General features: G+C 33.5%; 1 protein-coding gene across 2 annotated transcripts in view; it reads left to right on the top strand.

Moving 5' to 3' along the window:
* The window catches only part of LOC131043923 (uncharacterized), a 59,519-nt gene extending 57,219 nt beyond the window's left edge, over positions 1–2,300 (top strand). For both annotated transcript variants that reach the window (XM_057977158.2, XM_057977157.2), the window contains one exon: positions 1,675–2,300. In XM_057977158.2, coding sequence (XP_057833141.2) covers positions 1,675–1,885 — 211 coding nt within the window. In that variant the 3' untranslated portion in view covers positions 1,886–2,300. The remainder of the gene's footprint in view (positions 1–1,674) is intronic.
* The last annotated feature ends 18,605 nt before the right edge of the window (positions 2,301–20,905 follow it).

Here is a 20,905-nt window from a genome sequence, read left to right as displayed (position 1 = left end):
GAGAGTGGTTTCAGGTCCATAAGAATCATAATGCAAATTCTGGATTTTGGAAGATCTTTAAAGTTTTCAGACTTGGTCAAATTTCAGGCCATTTTCGGATCAGGATGACATTGGTGGATTGATGTGAATTTCTCGACTTGGATGATTTTGCATGCTTTCCTCTTCTGGAATAGGAGTTCCAAACTTAACCATTTTTTGATCCAACTTGTCTGCCTTCTGACTCTTCCGGATTTAGAAATGGTCTTTAGGAACGTTCAGTCTTCAGCGTCTTCAGAGATATTCAACTTTCAGTGTTTTCTTGTGAAGATCTTGCCAAAAATAGGTTTTCCCAAATAGTAAGTGTTTCAAAATGTCAAGGTTTGGGCAAAATAGGTCAGAAAAGCACTTACTAAAAATAGAAACTTACTAAAAATAGTAAGTTTGATTTTTGGCAAAATGATGACATTCCGGGACTCAGAAAAATCCCTAAAAAATAGGGACTTTTTAAAAATAAAAAGTTGCTCTGTTTTGGCTCAAATTTTACTGGGAGGCTCCTTGCAGGGTCCTAATTTCATTCATATGTTCAGTTTCTTCAAAACCCTAACAAAAACCCCTAAAATTTAGGACAAAAGGCATAAACCCCAAAAATAGACAAAACAGGCCCTAGACTTCACCTAACTCGCTCAAACGAAAAGCAGATTTAATCAATATGACCCCAAACACTTGCAAAGTGGAGAAATTGACGAGACTGCTGTGAAAAAACCCCAAAAACAAAGCCAAAAGACCGGAAGGGCCTAAAAAGTAGGGGGTCTCCATTTGCAATGGGGCGATGTGTGAAAACGTCACAACAGGTTCCAGATATTCTTTTAGTTATTTACTTGAAAGATGTTGTCTTTTGAAACATAAAAATTATAGGAATTAGAGTTGAATGTGATTTTCTTTGTTTCTAGTCTGTATGAATTTGGTATGATATGACTATCTTCATAAACTAATTTTTGACCTTTGAAACCTTAGATTTTCAGGATATATGGTAATTGTTATTGGCTTCTAACAGAAGACAAGCTTGTATGATTGGGCATATATTTTCCGATTTGCATTAGTTTTTTGTTTTCCTCACAAGTTATGTATTTAATGTTTTCTTGTTATGCATTGCACATCCATGGTATTTGATATCTTTGAAGACGTGATAATGCTTACCCCTTAATCAAAGGGGTGAAACCTCAGTAGGTTCAAATTTACTATAAAATGACAAATTTGACATCAGACTAGCTTGTTTAAATAGATACATAATTGATAGGTGCATCTTCCATGCAAAAGCAAACGCATCATTGAGATATTGGGATTTTTTCATCGAAACACAGAGATAAGTAGAGTATGTACTACATAAAAGTTTTTTTACTATTGACCATAAGCCGCTTGACTGTTCCATTTACAGAAAAGCTTGCTTGATATAGTTATGTCTAACTGTAAATTAGTGCAACACAAATTTGAATAATGTTGTCGTGTCAAAGGTGCATTGCAAATGTAACTTAAAATGGTGGAGAGGAATGCGGAAATGCTAGTAAATCATCAGAAAAAGAAATATCGAGTACATGACTATGGTGTTGTAAATTCATTTCACATTATTTAAATTGTATGGGAAGGCTTTTTTGGGTGTTTAACAATATGATGTGAATTTTTTAATATTTCATGCAGAGCAATATGGGGATGGGATGATCGATATCTTTTCATTGGTAATTTGGACAGAGGTCTTGATGCAATCTGTACAGAATCAAAAGCAACAACTACTTTATCAAGCCCATTGCTTACGACAATTCCAACTAGATTGGCTAAGCATCCATTCCACTGTGGGACATTGGCTGGTGGGACTGGAGGTGGTAAGGTTTATGTTTGGCAAAAGATGTAGGAGCCTTTTGACAATGCTCTTGAAGAGCTTGTAATGGTGATACTGAACATAAGAGCTTTAGGTATTATGTTTTCAAGATGTACCATACACTTGTATAAAATACAAGTTCTTTTGGTAAGAATAGCTGTCTCTAGGAATGTACATCATTTACTGTGGCCAACTTTATTCAGTACTTATCTAACCTTTTGTCAAAAAAAAAGAGGCAATGGGTTACTCTTGTGTTTTTTATGTTCCGATAGTTCTAAGGTTATTGTACATGAGCAAACCCAGTCAAATATACTGTCGGGCAAATGTGTTAATATCTGAGATTGCGATGAGATTGCAGCATTTGGACTTGCTATTGCATTTAGAAATGTTTGTTGCACATATTTATCAGTTTTTGTACAGGTATAAAGGGGCATACAATTTCTTTCCACATTGTAGGTTTTAATGATAACAATTTTGTCTCCCATTTCTGTTTTGGCATGGCACTGCAATGATGCGTTGTGCATGAATGCTCACATGCTTCCTTACAGTCCTGCTTAATGTTAAATATAACTTTGCTGTTATATTAACATTTCTCAAATATCTAATGTTAACATATGTTTGTAATATGTTTGATTTTGATTTTGCAATTGTTCATTGAAAAATAATATGAAAGTTATGCAGATGATTCTAGAAGAGGCACTCTCATGCTGTAAGTTACTGCTTACAGTCACCCAAAACAGCCTTCACAACTTGGGGAACAACAATAACTGTAAAAAAATACGTTTATTTACAATTTTAGAACAGAGCAGAGTTCATTTGATCGGTTCTTGTTTTGATTTGCATCAACTGTTAAATGCTGACAAATTGAAAGAATTAATAAATATTGGAAGGTTATTTCAGGGCACAAGCGCTGTATGTATGGGTCAAAATTAATAGATTAACAATGTCCCATTTTGTATTTCAATTCTTATACGAGTGCCATGGAAGCAAGCCATAATTAATTAAAATAAAGAAAATATCACCTTATCACTTACTGGTCATTCATCTCAGAAGATCTTTGTTTTGTGTCTTTGCAATGACCATGTATGCATAATTTTTATTATAATAATTATTTGGAATGGAAGAATTGAAAAATTAGTCATACATGTAGTTATTTTTGTTTTTTAAGTTTGAATCTATTTACCATGATATAGAGTTAATGATGTTCGGAATTCATGCAAATTTCCTTTACCACCAATCTTTCAAAAATATTCTTTGTTGAGCGAAAACCACATCCTCAATCTACTTGCCACATCTCATGGCGTGATATTACTAGTCAGCTAAACCTTATAAGCATTCAGACAGTTAAAGTTTTCTTTGTATGTTTGAGAACTGAACATCTTAGCCAGCAGCGTTATGTTATGATTTTTCAAAATCTTAACTTTAGCATGTGCGTTAACTGAAATAAGAAATTCATGGTAAGAATTTTGCTTGATCTGTTGGAGCTCGTAAGATGTATTTGGTACTTTCATTACAGAGCTCAACAGGCAAAAGTTGTGGTTTAATCCAATTAATAATTAATGCATTGCAAAATGATATTTGAGATGTGCAATATCTTGCATGGTATTCAGTACATGTTCTATATGATGTGAAATTGACTTACCTTTTACAAATTGACGGTATTTGAAGGACAATTCTAATTTACAAGAATGCTTGACAGATGATTGGGTTACACCTTTTCAAGCTTTATGCTACAGCCAATGTTGTACGCCTGATAGATTATCTTGAAAGAGGACTGATGGCTAGAGGGTAAGCTGGATTAAAGGCCACTACATCTGCCATCATATTTTAATATTTTCTATAAAAAATGCCAACACCAGGCCCTATGAGAAATATCTCAATAGATTGATTTGAAAAAGTAATTTTATTTTGCTGATGTTTTTTTTGGCCACAGATAAGAAAGTAGGATTAAGATAGGGATAGACTGCAGGGAACATGAATTACTTGAGCACAATGGCCTCTTTGCAATATTATAGATCAATGAACGCTAACCCATCCCTTCATAACCAAAGCCAAGGGACAAGTTGAAGGCAGTGCCAAAAGTGCTAAAATGAAATGGCATAGCACAAAATTTCTGACTTGGCAAAACTTGGAATGTCCAACTTTGACCTCTACTTGACAAAAACTTGCAGTTTAACAAATATATTCCTTGAAAAACATGAATTTCAAGCAAGATACAGTTACAAAACACATGAAATGAATTTGAAGAAGGTTGGGAAAGAGTTCTCTGTTAGATTTGAATAGAAAAGAATACTGTTGGCAGTCTTAATCCACCTTGGTATTGGGGATATGATAAATACATAAATAATCAGTAGATATGTCTACTTTTTGCCAAGCTGCCATCCAAGTGAGATTGCTAGGAGATTTAGCCATTAAATCTATCAAATTAGAAATATCCTTCAAAAGATTAAAAGTGTCACGAGATTCACATAAAGTAGCGAAGTGTTGTGGGGAAGGATTCATAAACTATTGTAGCTGTACTCCACAATGAATGTGCCAAATTTATTGTTTCGCACAATTGAAAGGAAGCACCATTACTCTCTTGATTGTAATGACAAAGGCTGTTAGAAATATACAAATATAAGTCTTATGTAATTTATAGATACATTTTGGGTGAAATTTTCAAGGCCCATGGTATTCGCAGAAGTAGGGCAGAGTTGCAGACTCCATTACTCTACTGCCCACCATGGCAAATGGCCCATGGAATTTGTAAATGTGGGGCGGAGTTGTGGAATTTGACTAGAGTTATTGCTCACAAAAAAGTGGGTGAATAATTTGGTCCAACATACAACTTGCATGTGCTTTTGAGCTTTTTTGCAATGATTTTGGGTAATGGTTTATTGACATTAGGTCATAGTAGGACTAGAAGGATAAATTTGTATGGATTAGCTTCCAAGGATTTCTAAGTGTCACCTAAATCTGATTGGTTACAATACAACACAAAAAGAGGGCTAATAATAGCTTGATGCAATTGGATTTAGAAGCAGCAAGAAGGAAACCTTTATAGGTTGTTAGAAAATAAAGGTTGGAGAAAAAGGAGAGAAGGTTGTAAAATGTATTTTGTCACTTAGAACAGGTTGGAATAGAATACAAATGAAAAAAAACAGCTTTTGGAGCTAACAATAGCCTTTAGCTGCAAGGATTTATTAGGGAACCCTTAATTTATAATGTAATGGAACATCAACATTGGCAATAAAAAAGGCCTAGTTTGACTAGGCAACCATAAACAACCTTGAAAGAGTGTGCATTAGTTTGCAAAAATTAAATGTAGATTTGTTGTTGTTGTTGTTGTCGTTGTTGTAGGGGTCTTATTTCTAACCGTTACTTGGTTCTCATTAAATTGTAAAAAAGAGAAATGGATGCTTGTTCCAAACCCTATATTTAGAGAAAAACTAAAAAATAAAGCGATAGTTGATGATGACAATGCCTTTGGGGCAAATATGATTTTCCTCCAAGGAAGCTAGTTGGATATATGATTTTTGACACTAGGACATGATTTTACAAAAACCAAACAATACTACAAGAGATTTAAAAGGATATGCCTAAGAAGATATGAGTAGGTAGCAATGATAGACATAATTTAGGGAAGATAAGCCTAAACAACAATGATAGACATAATTTATGAAAGATAAGCCTAAAACAACTTAAGAGCTCAAGTGAAGAAAAATGAAGTGTGAAGTTAGAACTGTGAATGGCAATGAGGATTGAGTAAAATTCAAGTTTCTCACAAATGCTTTAAATCACTTGGTTAATGTCTAGTTTGATGACAAATGTTGAACTACATTGAACAAATTGATAAGTAGACCATTTAACAACTCACAAATAGCTCTTTGATTCATGTATAAGAAGCATGGATACTAAATCAAAGTAAATAGAAAAACAGATTTTAAGGGATCAAAACATGAGAGACATTTGGGTTTTTAAAGGTCAAACTAAGCCATCATGTGCTTTCTTAAAACTGTTTAAATTTTCTTGTGATATTAAGTTCTTTAATTGATTCTTTTTAGATTTTGCAAGGGTAAGCTTTAGGAAAAGGGAAGAAATAATAGTTTTGAGAAACTAGTAACTTTTAAATGAGGGAAAATATAGAAGTAGTAGTTTTGAGAAAGTAGTAACTTTCAAATTAAGACAAAAATAGCAACTGTTTCTATATATAAATTCACAGTATCATATTAATTCACAGTTTTTGATAATTCGAGGGAACAAAATTGTTTGAGTACCACTTCAACTTATTATTATTTTGAACGCATTCTTTCACTATAATAAGTAGTGTACCCAATTGATGCATCTCTAACTTTTTGATAAAGATGTACCAAAAATATTTCAAAAAATGGAGGTGCCCCTAGGATGTTTTCCCAAGGTGGGAGGTGCTAGGACTTCCTTGTAGGTGTTTACTTTAAATTGGTCACAAGAAAAAACAGTCTAATAAAAATACCCTAATGCTTTGCATAGGGAAAAAATAACAACCATTTCTTTTAATTAATTAATACCATCATGTTAATTTGAAGTTTTTGATCAGTAGAGGGAACATAACCTTTTGAGTATCACTTCAACTTATTGTGGGTTTTCAAAATGTTTTGAACTCATTCCTTCTCTATAGTAAGCAGTATACCCCAAGATGCATCTCTAGCATTTTGATAAAGTTTTGAGGACAAAAGATGTACCAAAAATATTGAAAAAAATGGAGGTGCCCCTACGAAGTTTACCCAAGGTGGAGGATGCTGTTGGCATTACAATAAGTTTGTTGGTATGATGATATTGAGAAGGTTGTTGGAGATTGATGATATAATTGATAAAGGATGATTACTGTCTTAATAATATTATTTTGTCATTGATGTCGAGCAATTGATTTTCTGATTCAGTATGATGTTGCCATATCTTAAAGAGTATGTTTTGATGAGTATAAAGATATCGGTAAGTGACACAGAAAGAATGTGAAAATGAAGGGGAGTAATAAGTTATTCAATGGGCAACTATTACCGAGTTAGACAGTGATGAGATTATGATATTTTGATTGTTTTGATATCCTATATATGTGTATTCGAAGACTGAATAAGAAGGAGAAAAAATTTCATGTAATAGAATGAGTAAAGGTTTGATACTGATCTATTTTACCGAGCAAGGAGCTAGTCGGTAAACACCAAGGTTATCAGTGTCGGTTAAAGAAGAAAGAAGTTACCGAGTAAAGTTTAGTATTTACCGAGTATCAACCTAGCAGTAACAAAATGCATTGGATGAATAAATACATTATTAAATGAAGGATGCCAATGAGATGGAGATTTATAGAAGATTGGAATGTCGTGCAAGAAGTTTGTTAAGGATCAACGACAATGAAAATTCAAGAGTTAGATCTACTGCACAGATTGAACGGTCATAACCGAGCACAAGTACCAAGGAAGGAATACAAGTTTCAAGGCAAGATAAAATGTTTTTCAGTTCGAAGGATTCAATGGACCTAGTCAAGTTTGAAGATGATGGCTAAGATTAATCATGGGAAATGTGATTAAGGAGATTAAGCGGTTAGGAATTGCTTATAAATAAGGAAAAGTTGATGAACAATGTATGTGGGCAAATAGAAGAGCAATGATACTGCAAAGGTGATTACCGAGTACAAAAGATTGAAGATCTGATTGAAGAACAGATTGAGAAGCCAAGCAAGGAGGAAGATAAGTCTTATGACAAGATTATTTTGAGCACATAGAGTCTGCTTTAACATTTCAGATGTGAAGTTGCAGATATATTTTATTACTGTTATTTATTTTTGTAAGTGACAGGAAATCTCTTAATCGAGTGGACCTAACAGTCTTATTTGTAAATCCTCTAGCAAGGTAACATTCTGAATGAGTGTTTGAAATCCTTTGACAAGGTCACTTCTAACAAAGTGCAAGATTCTAGTAAATCTGAGGGAAATCCCTTGACCGGGTCACATCTAGCAATGTGTTAATGTAATTTTTAACAGGATTGGCTTTTAACCGAGCATACTCTAGAAGAGTATATTTTCTTAGTGGGTCTGAAATCCCACAGTGGTTTTTCCCTATTTGGGTTTCCACGTTAAATCTGGTGTTAAATATGTTTTGATGTTTCAAGTTTATTAGTTTATGAGTTTGAATGATTTACAGTCATAGTTGCATATCAAGTAAGTTCTATCGAGGTTGAATTTGAAGAATATTTTGAATTGTGAGTTTATCTGATTCACCCCCCCTCTCATCTAACTACCAAATGCTAGGACTTCTATCATAGGTGTCTACTTTAAATTGGTTGAAAGCCAAAATATTCCAACAAAAAGACCCTAATGCTTTATGGGGCACCCCTAAGGCCCCCCAAAGTTGAAATTTTTAGTCTATTTCAAAGTATCCTAGGTTGGGTTCATATTTCTTTTCTCATCTTTCATTTTTTGTAGCAATAGTTAACTTCTACAATAAAAAAGAAAGTAAAAAGAGAGGAAGTAGGAAGGAGGGAGGAGGAAGAAGATGACATTGAAATTACAGAATAATTTTACTTGTCATTAGATGCTATTGTTGGAGGATCACATATTTGGTGGAAATTGTGGATGTGGTCAATTTTTTTAACACACATATGATGTTTCCACATTATAGAACTAATTCAGAAGGTGTTTCAATATTATAGATGAACTTGTAAAGTGAAATCCTAGTAGTGTGTTATTGGATGCAATGGTCCTATTGTGGCATCCCTTATTTATCCTCATTGTTTGGATTCTCATTATATATGGTCCCAAAATGATGACTTTCATTAATATTTTTGTAGACAATTATATATAGAGGTAATTAAGAAAATAAGGCACAAAATAGAAACAAATATAAGCTATAAATAATTAAAAATAGGATATGCGTGCTCCCCTCTTCATTCAATATAGTAAACATATTTATCGGATTTGATAGATCCTACATTATAGGAAACAACTTATCTAAATATAATGAGTTGTTTGAACAACTCATTATATAATAACAAACTAATTATTTTGACATCTAGAATAGGTACGTGAGTTGTTTCTATAACTCACTTTAGTTTTATCATAACACACTTATTTTATGCATCCTATATGAACACTAATATTATATTTCCCAACATTCCCCCCCTTAGTGTGAACAAGGTAAGAACTCACTCCCTACATCTGCAATATGCACACCCCTGTGGCATGTCCAACTAACTCATGACCTTGATCCAAAGAAAGGCTCTCTCCTCCCATGGTTTTAAAAAGGCTTACCACAAACTTTGACATGAACAAAAACCCACCAATTGTTCACCTCATATGGTTTTATGGATCCTCCCACAAACCCTTTCAAGATCCATGAATTGACTTACTTTGGTGCTTTTGTTCCCTACTATGCTTGTACATCAGGGAAGTTATATAGAAATCAACATACATATCACAAATTGGAAAAACACATTCTATAAGAATGCAATGTTCTTAATTGTAGTCACTATTATCGATCACTGCCACTCGATCTCAAACGACATACACAATTGCCATTGCCATTGGAAGATGTCCTCGACTTTAGTTATTTTGGCGCGAAATGGGAATGGAACATTGGTTATATTTCCCACCCACAATGTGAAATTCCACTTATTCACACAACTAGGAACACTGGAAAATAAATCATAAAAGCTAATGAGTGGCCTTGTCGTTGGTGACTGACGAGAGGATGGCAATTGTCCTCCTTCCTCCATTGCCTTCAGCCTACAATGTTTTGCTACTTAGTTAGTGATTTTGACACTACTAGGATTAGTTCTAAAGTGCTCTCCTTCAATATGGATGTTGTGTACAAATGATAATACATTCATTTACAAGTGAGACAATTTTAAAATTCTTTATCACTTTTGCTTACATGACCATTGATGACTTGTGAAAATGAACCCTATTCTACAACTTGACTTAAAGTAACACATAAAATAATTTTATAAGAACTAATAAATTTTTTTGAAGCACTCAATCTACGAACATAAACAAAAAGAGACTTAGCAAAAAAATACGTCACCATGACACATTATAAAGACAATTTGACTCATGTGTTAATCATTCCACATGGGTCACTATGCCATGGGCGCATCTATTTTGGCTCCAAAATACAGTACGGATTGACTAACACGCGTGTTAGTGACGCGTTTTACATTGTTGATTTTGCAATAAACGGTTGTGATTGACTAACACGTCACTATCACGCTGTACGAAAGGTCTGTTTTGAAGCCATAATAGCTTTGGCCCTACGACATAGCTGAGGATGATGCCAAAGTACAAAGCTACTTCCACACAACGCTGTCAATGCTGGGTACCCACAAAAATGGAAATAAGATCAAGCAACCCTTCACTTGCCTCTTTGCGTGGGATATGACACCCCAATAAAATAGCTTCAATCAATCGACTCACAAAATTGAATGTAAAAACCTGAACTTGCCCATGTAATCACCTTATTTGTTGATATTCTTTCTGCCAACAACAACGTACGAACACCATGCCTATGCCAATGACTGCTGTCACCTCATCAATGCTTTTTGCTAAAGAGAGAAAATATGGGCGAAACTCATCCACAAAACCCAGTTGATACAAACCATTGGTTTGTCTTGCCTTATGACTGCTTTGAGTGGCCTTCAACGGGCTGGCTTAAACATCACACACTAAGCTCTGACTGAGCTTAGGTGGCTATGGGCCCAATACTTTCATCTAACCATACATTCTCATCAATTCCGTCCAAATGAACCGCGCTGTTAACATTCGAATTTGAATTGTTCCTGCACAGAAGTCTTACCGTATGGAGAAAATAGGTTTCCATTCACATCGTTGTTGATTTTTAGTGTACTCCTTGCTTGTGCCAAAACGAGAGCTTTTGGAGAGGGTAGACATCCAACAAACCATAACAGAAGGGCTTATCATAGTCGAACATGCTTTGGGAAATTTTATTACAATTGAAAATGCTCTGATAGACATTTATGCGAAATGTGGAAGCATCGATGAGGTACGTGAACTGTTTGACTGAATGTCTCCAAGAAATGCCGACTTATGGAATGCTATGATTGCAGGATATGCCCAAACCGAGTTTAATGAAAAGCGTTCAGATGCTTTTAACCAAATGTGATTAGCAGGTGTAAAGCTCTGTTGACATCCTTCAGCTGGTAAGAAAATGGGAGCTTTGGAATAGGGTGTGGACGTCCATCACAAGATCAGTTGGCGTAGCTGCAATGACCTTGGTAGACATGTATACAAAATGTGTAGAAAAGACACGTGAACTATTTGACAGAATGCTTGAGAGAAATATGCTCCCACAGAACACCTGATTATAGGATATGAACATAAAGGGTTTGTGGCAAAGGTTTTAGAGACTTTCAATCAAATGCAATTGTCAGGCCTAAAGCTTTGCTGCATCCTTCCAACCTGTGCTAAATTGGAAGTTTTGGAAATGGGTATGAACATCTATTGGAGGATAAATAATAGAGGAATTTTGTCACATGTAGCTACAACTACCATGGTGCATATTTTTAACAAGTTTTATCTCATAAGTCACTACCTCAATTATTGAAGAATATCTGAGATTAAGAAGGTTTATTAAGATGATGAAATATATTTAGATTGAAATTGATAAATTTTTTAATTTCTCAATGTTTATTATGTGTGAGATTTGTGATGTTATTAAAATGTAATGATTCATGTTCAAGCTAAAATTATCATTTTAAAGTTAGATATTTTTTTACTCATTTAAATACTATAATGATTTCTTATATCATTCCTCTTGTCATCTTATGACAACTTTTCATTTATAGAGTGATTTTCCTTCCACTATCATTCTATTCCCGCTTCTCACCCTCTTTAGACATCCTCTATTCTTCTCATATCACATCCAAACCTTCAATACACTAATGAAGTAGTTTGATCAGCTTAAGTAAAAACTGGATACTATGTTTGTAGCTCTAATTATGTTAAATATATGTTTCTTATGGATATAGAGATTGAATTTATTAATTAAACCAAAATTATATATGGCAAAGAACCAATAAAAAATTAATTAAAACAAAAAGAATATATGAAACCCTCTTCATTGCCTCATGATGCTCTTAAGCCCAAAAACCCAACTTCTAACTCTTGTTATCTATCAATAATGTAAGAGAAAGGATTTTTCCTCTCTCTATATAAAATCAAGGAAGTTTTCATCTTTATGCTCCAAAAATGATTAAGTGAGCGACTTTCAAGAATCCTAATGCCATCATATTTGAAGATAACTTACTTTCACATGGGTTGCAAAGAAAAATCGAAATATTTTTTGAGTTGAGGTATTAGAAATAGTTAATTAATCTTGGTCTAGTAAAATTGGGTTGTAATAATATATTACATATTAAATAATCTTCCTACATTTATGTAGTATCAATGGGAACATTGTTGAATTCACATAATGTGGTGGTTTTTGACTATTCTATCTTATTATTGGTAATAACCTATGATGTGGTATTTTGGTGCAATTTATATTTTTATTCTTTGGGTGGTATATAGTGTAATAATCATCATGACAATCAAGCATCATTATTAGAAAGGATCTCTTAAGAACAAATCAACTCATGGATACTAGATTGATTTAAACCTTCACTTCTAATGAAATAGTTGCCTTGATGTTCCTTAATTAGTAGTTTTGTTAATCATGTCACCTACATTAGAAGGCCTAAATATGGGAGGATTTCATATTGATTCTAGTAGTATATATCCCCAGTGTAGCTTAGAGTGTAGAGATTATATGTTTTTTATATGCTACACATTTAAAGATATGCATATATTAAAGTTAAGGAAGAAGTGGTGATAAATATGGAAGAAAATTATTAGTAATAATTTTAAGAGCATTCATTCAAATCCTTAAGGATTTTTAACTATAAACAGTGAATAATTGAAACTAGTGCATTGTAAGTTGCTATTTCTTCATAATTTTTGTGTAGATGTATGGTAGGTGTTGACAACTTTCATGGTGATTCATAGTAAGTGGCAAGTAGATGTCTCTAGCATCTTCACACAATCCAATTATTTTTTAGATATAAGATCCATAGAGCTTGGCATAGGAAGGATTTATTTCATGAAATAGGTTCCATTACTTGATCCTATAGTTGGTAGTGTCTTGACAAATGTAATGTAGAACCCTATTACAATAGAGGTTGAATACCTAGTGGATTGTAATGTGGTATAGTGAATTCAAGATTTTGGCATTATTGAGTTTTTTTAATCCCTCACTATTTATGATTTTGTTGGTTATGTTTGTGGTGTTTGTAGGGAAACATTCATAAATTTATATCAATTTTCACTATTTTTTGGTTTATTGGTTTGTAATGGTAACTTAATGTTCCTTCATATTTTTGTATATATACTTTATAATAGACTATAATGGTGATTCGTTCTCTTATGGATGTAATCTTTATATTATATTCATTTCATGGGAAATATTTCTAATAGAAACCCCAATTAATTAATCTAGAAAAAGATAACACTAAAGAAAGAAATATAATCATTTCTTTTATTTTTATTTGAAAAAATTGAGATAAAAGACCAATTAGGGAGAATTAAGACATGAGATTTTATCATGCAATGTAGGATACATTAATGATAGCAAATAACAGCTAAGATAGTTTGAGATCTTGAATAAACGTTCTAATTAGGAGGTCCTTGTCTTCAAACCCATCACTATATGAAGAAACTAATAAATGATTAATGATCAGGTAAAATTCTATTTTTCTATCACATTTTATAATAGGTTTTAAAAAAATATATTAAATTATTCATCATTTTAACACATTGTTAATGTGAATTAACTACTTCCAACTCAAAAAGGTCATGCTAGAATGTTTTGAATTAGTCTAAAGACTAGGTAAATCAAGAGAGGGTCCAAACCCTTATATAACAACCAACTAGGCAAAAAGAGGATCTCACAAGCAATGAGCCAACCAAAACGAAAAAAGAGAAAACTCTTTTTTGAAAGAGATGCTTTTGACTGGAGCATCAAACTGACAGGAAAAAGCGTCTAGAACCTATATTAGATTAAATTTTTTTAGATCAAACCTGGGTTTAGGTAAGAACCTCGAACCAAATTAAAAAAAAAAACTTAAGCTAAGACAAAAGCAACTAAGGGAATAGACAACAACCAACAGGTTTTGAAAGGCTCCCTAAAACCTTTTCCTAGAGGACCACCTTGAACACAAAATCTCTCATATAAGGAAAGGGACCACCGAGATTTAAAAAAAAACTGGGTTTGGAATGTACCTAGAATCCATGGAACAATACAATCACCTAGCCAGTCCTAGAAAATAAGCACAACATAAAATGTAGTCAAGGAATGAACTAGAACATGAATGACCAAGGATTTTGAAAGGCACCCCTAAACCTATTACTAGCATGAACCCCTACAAACACAACAATTGGGTACATAGGAGCAAGGAAAACCCCACAACCCACCCCAATAGGACCAGGATCACCATAATTGGTAGAAGCCACCACAATAGGATCTACAAAACTAGCCTCAACAACAAGAACCAAAAGCCTCGTAGGAGAAAACACAAGGGAAGATGCCCCCTTTAATAATCTAGATCTTAGAAAAACCACTCCCAATCAACATTGAAAGGGAGACCCACAAACCAGGAAGAAAAAGACCATAGCAATGAAATCCACAATCCAGACAATTGCGAGGAAGAAGTCAAACTAGAATGTTATTGGAAAGAATTTTATAACTATTAGGACACATTCTAAGTACACAATCAATTATGCAATAAATTGAACCAAAAATTTTCTATCTAAAATAGATATAGCCAAAACATTTTGGAAAGAGTTACTAATAAAAATGTGTAGTAGTGCTTGGTGTCAAGTTATAAACTTTAAAAAATAATTTGAAAATGCATAATTATCTCCACTTCAATTTATTAGTGCCCAAACAGAAGGTTGTTTTCTTTCTCAAATAGAAATAATGTTGTTGTTTCATACACAAAATAAGGATGACTTTATCTCATATGAATTCATCCATTGTTATAGATAAGCAAATCAAGCTACCCATATAATGCCAATACGAGAATCAACCAAATTGAATATACTATGTTCTATGAGTCGTCTTCAAACACGGAGTATAAAGAGTTAAAGTTAGAATTTCTATAATGATCATAATGTTTGTTTTCATTTACCCTTTCGTTAATTGTTAAAGTTTGTGCCTCATTTGAGTTTTTTTAAATGAATGACTCATTTAATCACTCTACAACTCCACATGGTAAACAATTAAGAGAAGCTAACTTTTTAATCTACTTTTCATCAGAAGTTATTATAATTAGGATTTGATTAACTCTATAGTATTACTACAACTTATCTCTAAATCAATATTTAATGTGAACGATAGTTTTATTTTACTCACCTCATTTGGTTGATCATTCACACATTTTTATTTATGGTCTCTTACTATTTTAATTGTCATCTTACTCTTCTTCTCTAAATACTATTAGAATGGGTGAGATGGAAATAAATATAAGGATTTACATGATTCCACAAAAATTATAACCACTCATTCTAGGTCAAGTTGGCTCAACCTTACTAGCATACAATTTCTCTATGTATTGGCCCCATGTTCAAATGGTGTTTCAAAGTTATTTAAAATGACGTTCTTCAAGGTGATACCAATACACTTTAATGATTTAGTATCATCTTTGATTTTCACTCTAATTATATGAACTCAATGTATGATATAGACTTTCAAAATATAATTTCTTATGGGTATATTCAAGATTTTTCATTAACATCAATTACCTATAACCAAGTTATCATTTCCTATGATATAATTCTCTCTCTCTCTCTCTCTCTCTCTCTCTCTCACACACACACACACACACACACACACACACACACACACACACACACACGTGGTTGTCTACCCACTACATTTAACTATAAATTTCTATTTTTTCACTTTTAGTATTATATATTTATTATTGATGATCTCTCACCTATTATTTTTAAATTGTATTGAAAAATGTGATGCCTTGATGAGAGAACATTTATTGAGATAGTTATCACTTTTTGAACATTTTCAATGATCAAAGAAATCTGTCAAGTTTTTTAAAATAGCCTAATATTTTATATTTGAAATTTAAATAAAAATATAAAACAAATTAAAAATTCTATATTTGATTTTAACACAATTTCAATATTTAAAATATATATGCCACTTTCACACCATAGTCTAACATAATTCATTAAGTCAATGTCTTTAATTTTAAATAGTTTTTTAGTTCATATAACTCTAGGAAATTAGAATGAAAGACTTGTCCAAACCCTTATAAAATGTAATTGAACTAGAATCTAATCGAGGAAACTAAATTAATTGATAAAAATTGAGGTTGATCCAATCTTTTGTTAGCATTATAAATTAGAAAGTCATTATGCACACAAAAATATCATAGAGTATCCCACAAATTATTAGGAAATGACTTTGAAAAGCATTAGTTGAGCCTAAGAAATTCTAAAATAAAAAATCCCCACAACATAAAACATTATAGGAAATGAGGAGATTATAACTACCCTACCAAAATTAGTTGACCCATTCCTACAAGATGACTTGCTCTTCTAGTTTGACGGAAATTAAGGAAATTCCTCTTGATTTATAAATCAGATCATTAGAAAAAATTATAGATGTTATTTATATTTAGTTTGGAACAAAGAAAGGTACGTGAAGAGTTAAGTGAAGAAGTTGAGAGGTAGAATGGAAGTAGCATGAGATTGTGAGGTCTTAAATAAAAATTGTGAGTAGAAAACAAGGACTATGAAGTGGAGTGCAATCTAAAGGGATATAATAATGTAACATAGTGGAGGTAATTAGACTAATGTGTAGTTAAGAATCTATATTATAGTATAATCTATGATTGAATTGTCATAGTAAGTGTAATTAAATGACTATGAACTAGCATGTAAGAAAGTGTATTGAAAAAAGTGAGAAGTTTTAATCATTATTATAATAATGTAAGCTTAAATAAATAAAAATGTATTATTATTTTTTTTAGGTCTTTGTGTTGAGTGTATTAGTCATTGTTATAATCATGTAAACTTAAATAAACAAATCAATCATGTTCATATCTTGTAATCAGGCGTTATGTGAGACCACATTTCTCCAAGGCATTCTGTCAAACAGTTATGTGCCTTGTCTAGGCTTACACATTTTGCGTACATTTCTAACAGGGCAATTGCAACTACACCAACAAACAAAATCCCTCATATGTTTTTCTTGGATGCTCCCATTTTCGCACACGCTGTAGGATGTTGACACAGCATTTGGTTGAAAGCATTTGAACCTTTTCATTAAACTCGTTTTGTGTATAGCCTGCAATCATAGCATTCCATGAGCCAACATTTCTTGGAGGCATTCGGTCAAACAATTCACGTACCTCATCGATGCTTCCAAATTTTGCATAAATGTCTATCAGAGCATTTCCGACTGTAAAAAGAACTCCAGGAGCATTTCTGACTGTAATAGAAACTCCCAGAGCATTTTTGACTGTAATAAGCCCTTCTGTTATGTCTGCCCTGTTCAGAAGCTCCCATTTTGGCATAGGCGGGGAGTACGCTGGAAATAAAAACTGATGTGATGGAAACTTGTACGCGGAAACAAGCGGGAGCAATTTGAATTCGAATGTTAACAGCGCTATTCGTTTGGACGGAATGGACGGGAATGTATGGTCAAGCGAAACGACTGAGCCCACAGCAACCTAAGCTCGGTCAGAGCTTAGTGTGTGATGTTTAAGGCTAGCCGCCTTCAACTGGGGCAGATCTGTCTTAAATATTCTGAGATTCAATAGCCAAACAAAGTAATAACCCGATCAATCTGAGAGAAGAGATTTAACTGATCCTTGAAAACCACGAGCTGTGTGTTGCAGGTATGTGAAGGTTCGATCACCAATGTGTAATCAAAATATTGAATGCCAATCAATAAGCCACTGGGGATCTAGGATGATAGCACCACCCAAGAGCATATACAAGTTGCACTGTGATAGGAGAGTGTTGACCAATAATCGTCACAGACCAAGAAGGAAGATGTGAGCTGGATCTTAAAACTAACACACAGGAACTGCCTCACGACTTGTAGACCGCCTGCCAAGAAATAAATATGAGGGTTGATCGCAAGGATATAAGGCCTGATCTACAAACATGAACCACAAGCCAGCACTGATCTGCAAAAACTCAACCCCTCTTCATTCAATAGGCGGAAGGTAAACTGGCTCCAAAAACACAGTACATTTGCATTGAATGTGCATAACATGAAAGTTAGTCACACATTTTACACCGTTGATCGTGCAAGCTACGACTACGATTTTCCAAACAGTCAATAACATGATGTACTATTGCACTGTTTTGGAGCCAGAATAGCTGCGTCCCATTCAATATAGGTTACTATCTAAATATAATGAGTTGTTTGAACAACTCATTATATAATAACAAACTAATTATTTTGACATCTAGAATAGGTATGTGAGTTGTTTCTATAACTCACTTTAGTTTTATCATAACACATACTTATTTTATGCATCTTATGTGAATACTAATATTATATTTCCCAACAAGATCCACTTAGGTATGAGTGCAGTGTACACATCCATTTTGGTTCACATTGGAAATGGTAGATGTATAATATGCGATGAACTTCAATATTGCTGAATAAATAGCCCATCTTTTGTGGATAAGCAATATTTTGTTGGCCCTTGACAACTAGGTGTTCCTATTGCATTTTGTAGGTGATATAAAGCTCACCAGAGGAATTTGTGAGAGAAGGATTATACGAGTATGATTGGATCATCCAACATGTACAATATATATCATTTAATCATAATTGTAGTTTCCAAAGATCATTAATACGAGATTGTAGTTGACACCTGAAGGATTGGTATCGAATAATAAAAAGGGTATTATGTGTTCTAATTTGAGGTTTACTAATAGATTATTGGTTGTAAACTTTAAACCCATATTTAGGCACTTGTAAAATAGTGGGCATGTACATAACAAGTGTGTAAATTATGTAAGGCTCCTTTTATGATTTTATATTTAGGTTAGGCATTATCAATCCAATTATCTTCTATGTTCTTAGCTACTTTGCTATTTGTTGCTTTGTTAATGTCCCTCTATGCCTCTTCCCCCTCTCTCTATTTACTTAGCTATACCTTATTCTTTCCCCCTCCCCTTCTATCTTTCTTTCAATCCATATCTCTTGCTTTACCTTACTCTATCTCTATTTGTATCTCTCCCCTCTCTCTTCCTTCCCTACTTATATCACTCCTTTTCTCACCCTCTTTAGATATTTCCCAATTTATATCTCTCTATGGATCTCTCTTCTCTCTATTAATCTCCCTCCTTCTACCCCCCTCTACCTATACCTATTTATTACTTGTCTCTATCACCTCCTTTCTCTCACTCCTGCCCTCTCTACATCTATCTTCCTATAGACATATCTTCATGTCTATCTATATCTCATTATCTCTAACTCTCTCTTATTCCATCTCTCCCTCCATCTATCCTACTCTCTCTATTCATTTCTATCCATATCTATCTCTCTACATATCTCCCCCTTTCTGTACCCCTATCTCTTTATTTACCACCTCTCAATCTATTTGACTCTCTCTTATCTCTATTTTGCTCTTTATCAATCTATTGCACCATCTATGTCTCTCTATCTATCCATCTTCATCTTCCTTTATATCTCTTTGTCTCTTCCTCTCAACATGTCCCTTTTTATCCCTCTCCTCTTTTTTTATCTAGATATGACTCGCTATTTCTATCCACCCTTCTCTTTCCATTTTTCTCCCTCTCTCTTCCTAGATCTTAATATCTATATCTATATGTTTGACTATTTCTTTTCCATGTATTTATATCTCTCTATATTTCTTCTTCTATCTCTATCTCTCCGTACTTCTCCTTCTATCTCTCCCCCTCTTTATCTCTATCTTCTACTCTCTCAATGTATCTTTGCCCCTATATCTCCCACTATCTTTATATTTACGCTTTTATATCTTGATCCTCCATCTCTTCAATCTCCCCCTCTATATATTTATCCCTTTCATCTCTCTTTCTTTATCTCTTCCTCTCCCTATTGTTAATGGAGATTGATTATATTTCTAATTTAGATGTTTTTGTGTTATCTATATTTGGATCTTAGTTCTTAATGAGGGGTGTGGGGTATCTTTTATCTTTGAATTTTGTTGCTAGGGAGGGATGGAGAAATAGGGAGTGGGTGTGTGTGTATGAGTGAGAGAGGTATATGCAAATAATGATACAAAGGGTAAGAGATATAGAAACAAAGGGAGAGGGAGATAGAGAAATAAAGAGATGAGAAGTAGAGGAGGGAGAGAAATAAAGACACAAGAAGTCGAAAAATATAGAAATAGGGAATAATAGGGACAAGAGAGAGAGGGATAGATATCTAAAGATGGAGAGATAGAGATGGAGAGGGAGAAATAGGGACTGTGTGTATGAGTGGGAGAGACATATGAAGATAACGATAAAAAGGGATAAAGATATAGATAAATAGAGGGAGTGGAGGGAGAGAAATAAAGAGCTAAGTGGAGAGATATAGAAAGGACGAGTAATAGGAGGAGAGAGAGTGTGAGATAGGGTTAGAAAGAGGAATCTAGATATCTAGAGATGGATATGAAGTGGAAAAGATAGAGGGGAAAGAGAGAGAGAGAGAGAGAGAGAGAGAGAGAGAGAGAGAGAGAGAGAGAGAGAGAGAGAGAGAGAGAGAGAGAGAGAGGTGGAGATACATAGAGAGATAAATATAGAGAGATAGATAAGGAAGGGGAACTAAATTAAAAATATGTGTGGTTTCATATTAAAAAATTAAAAATATCAATAATGTATCAAATGTTAAATTAAAACCCTAATATGGTTGCCATGGATGGATAGGGTAAGTAAAACACATTTCACAACTAAGATAATAGAAAAAGATGTAACAATATATAATCAATGAATAATTGGTCATCTAAAGAGTTTAAAATATAAAATTGAGATGCAGTACC

Source organism: Cryptomeria japonica, chromosome 9 (genome assembly GCF_030272615.1).
Source record: "Cryptomeria japonica chromosome 9, Sugi_1.0, whole genome shotgun sequence".
Taxonomy (NCBI): domain Eukaryota; kingdom Viridiplantae; phylum Streptophyta; class Pinopsida; order Cupressales; family Cupressaceae; genus Cryptomeria; species Cryptomeria japonica.
This window is presented reverse-complemented; position numbering and strand designations above follow the sequence as displayed.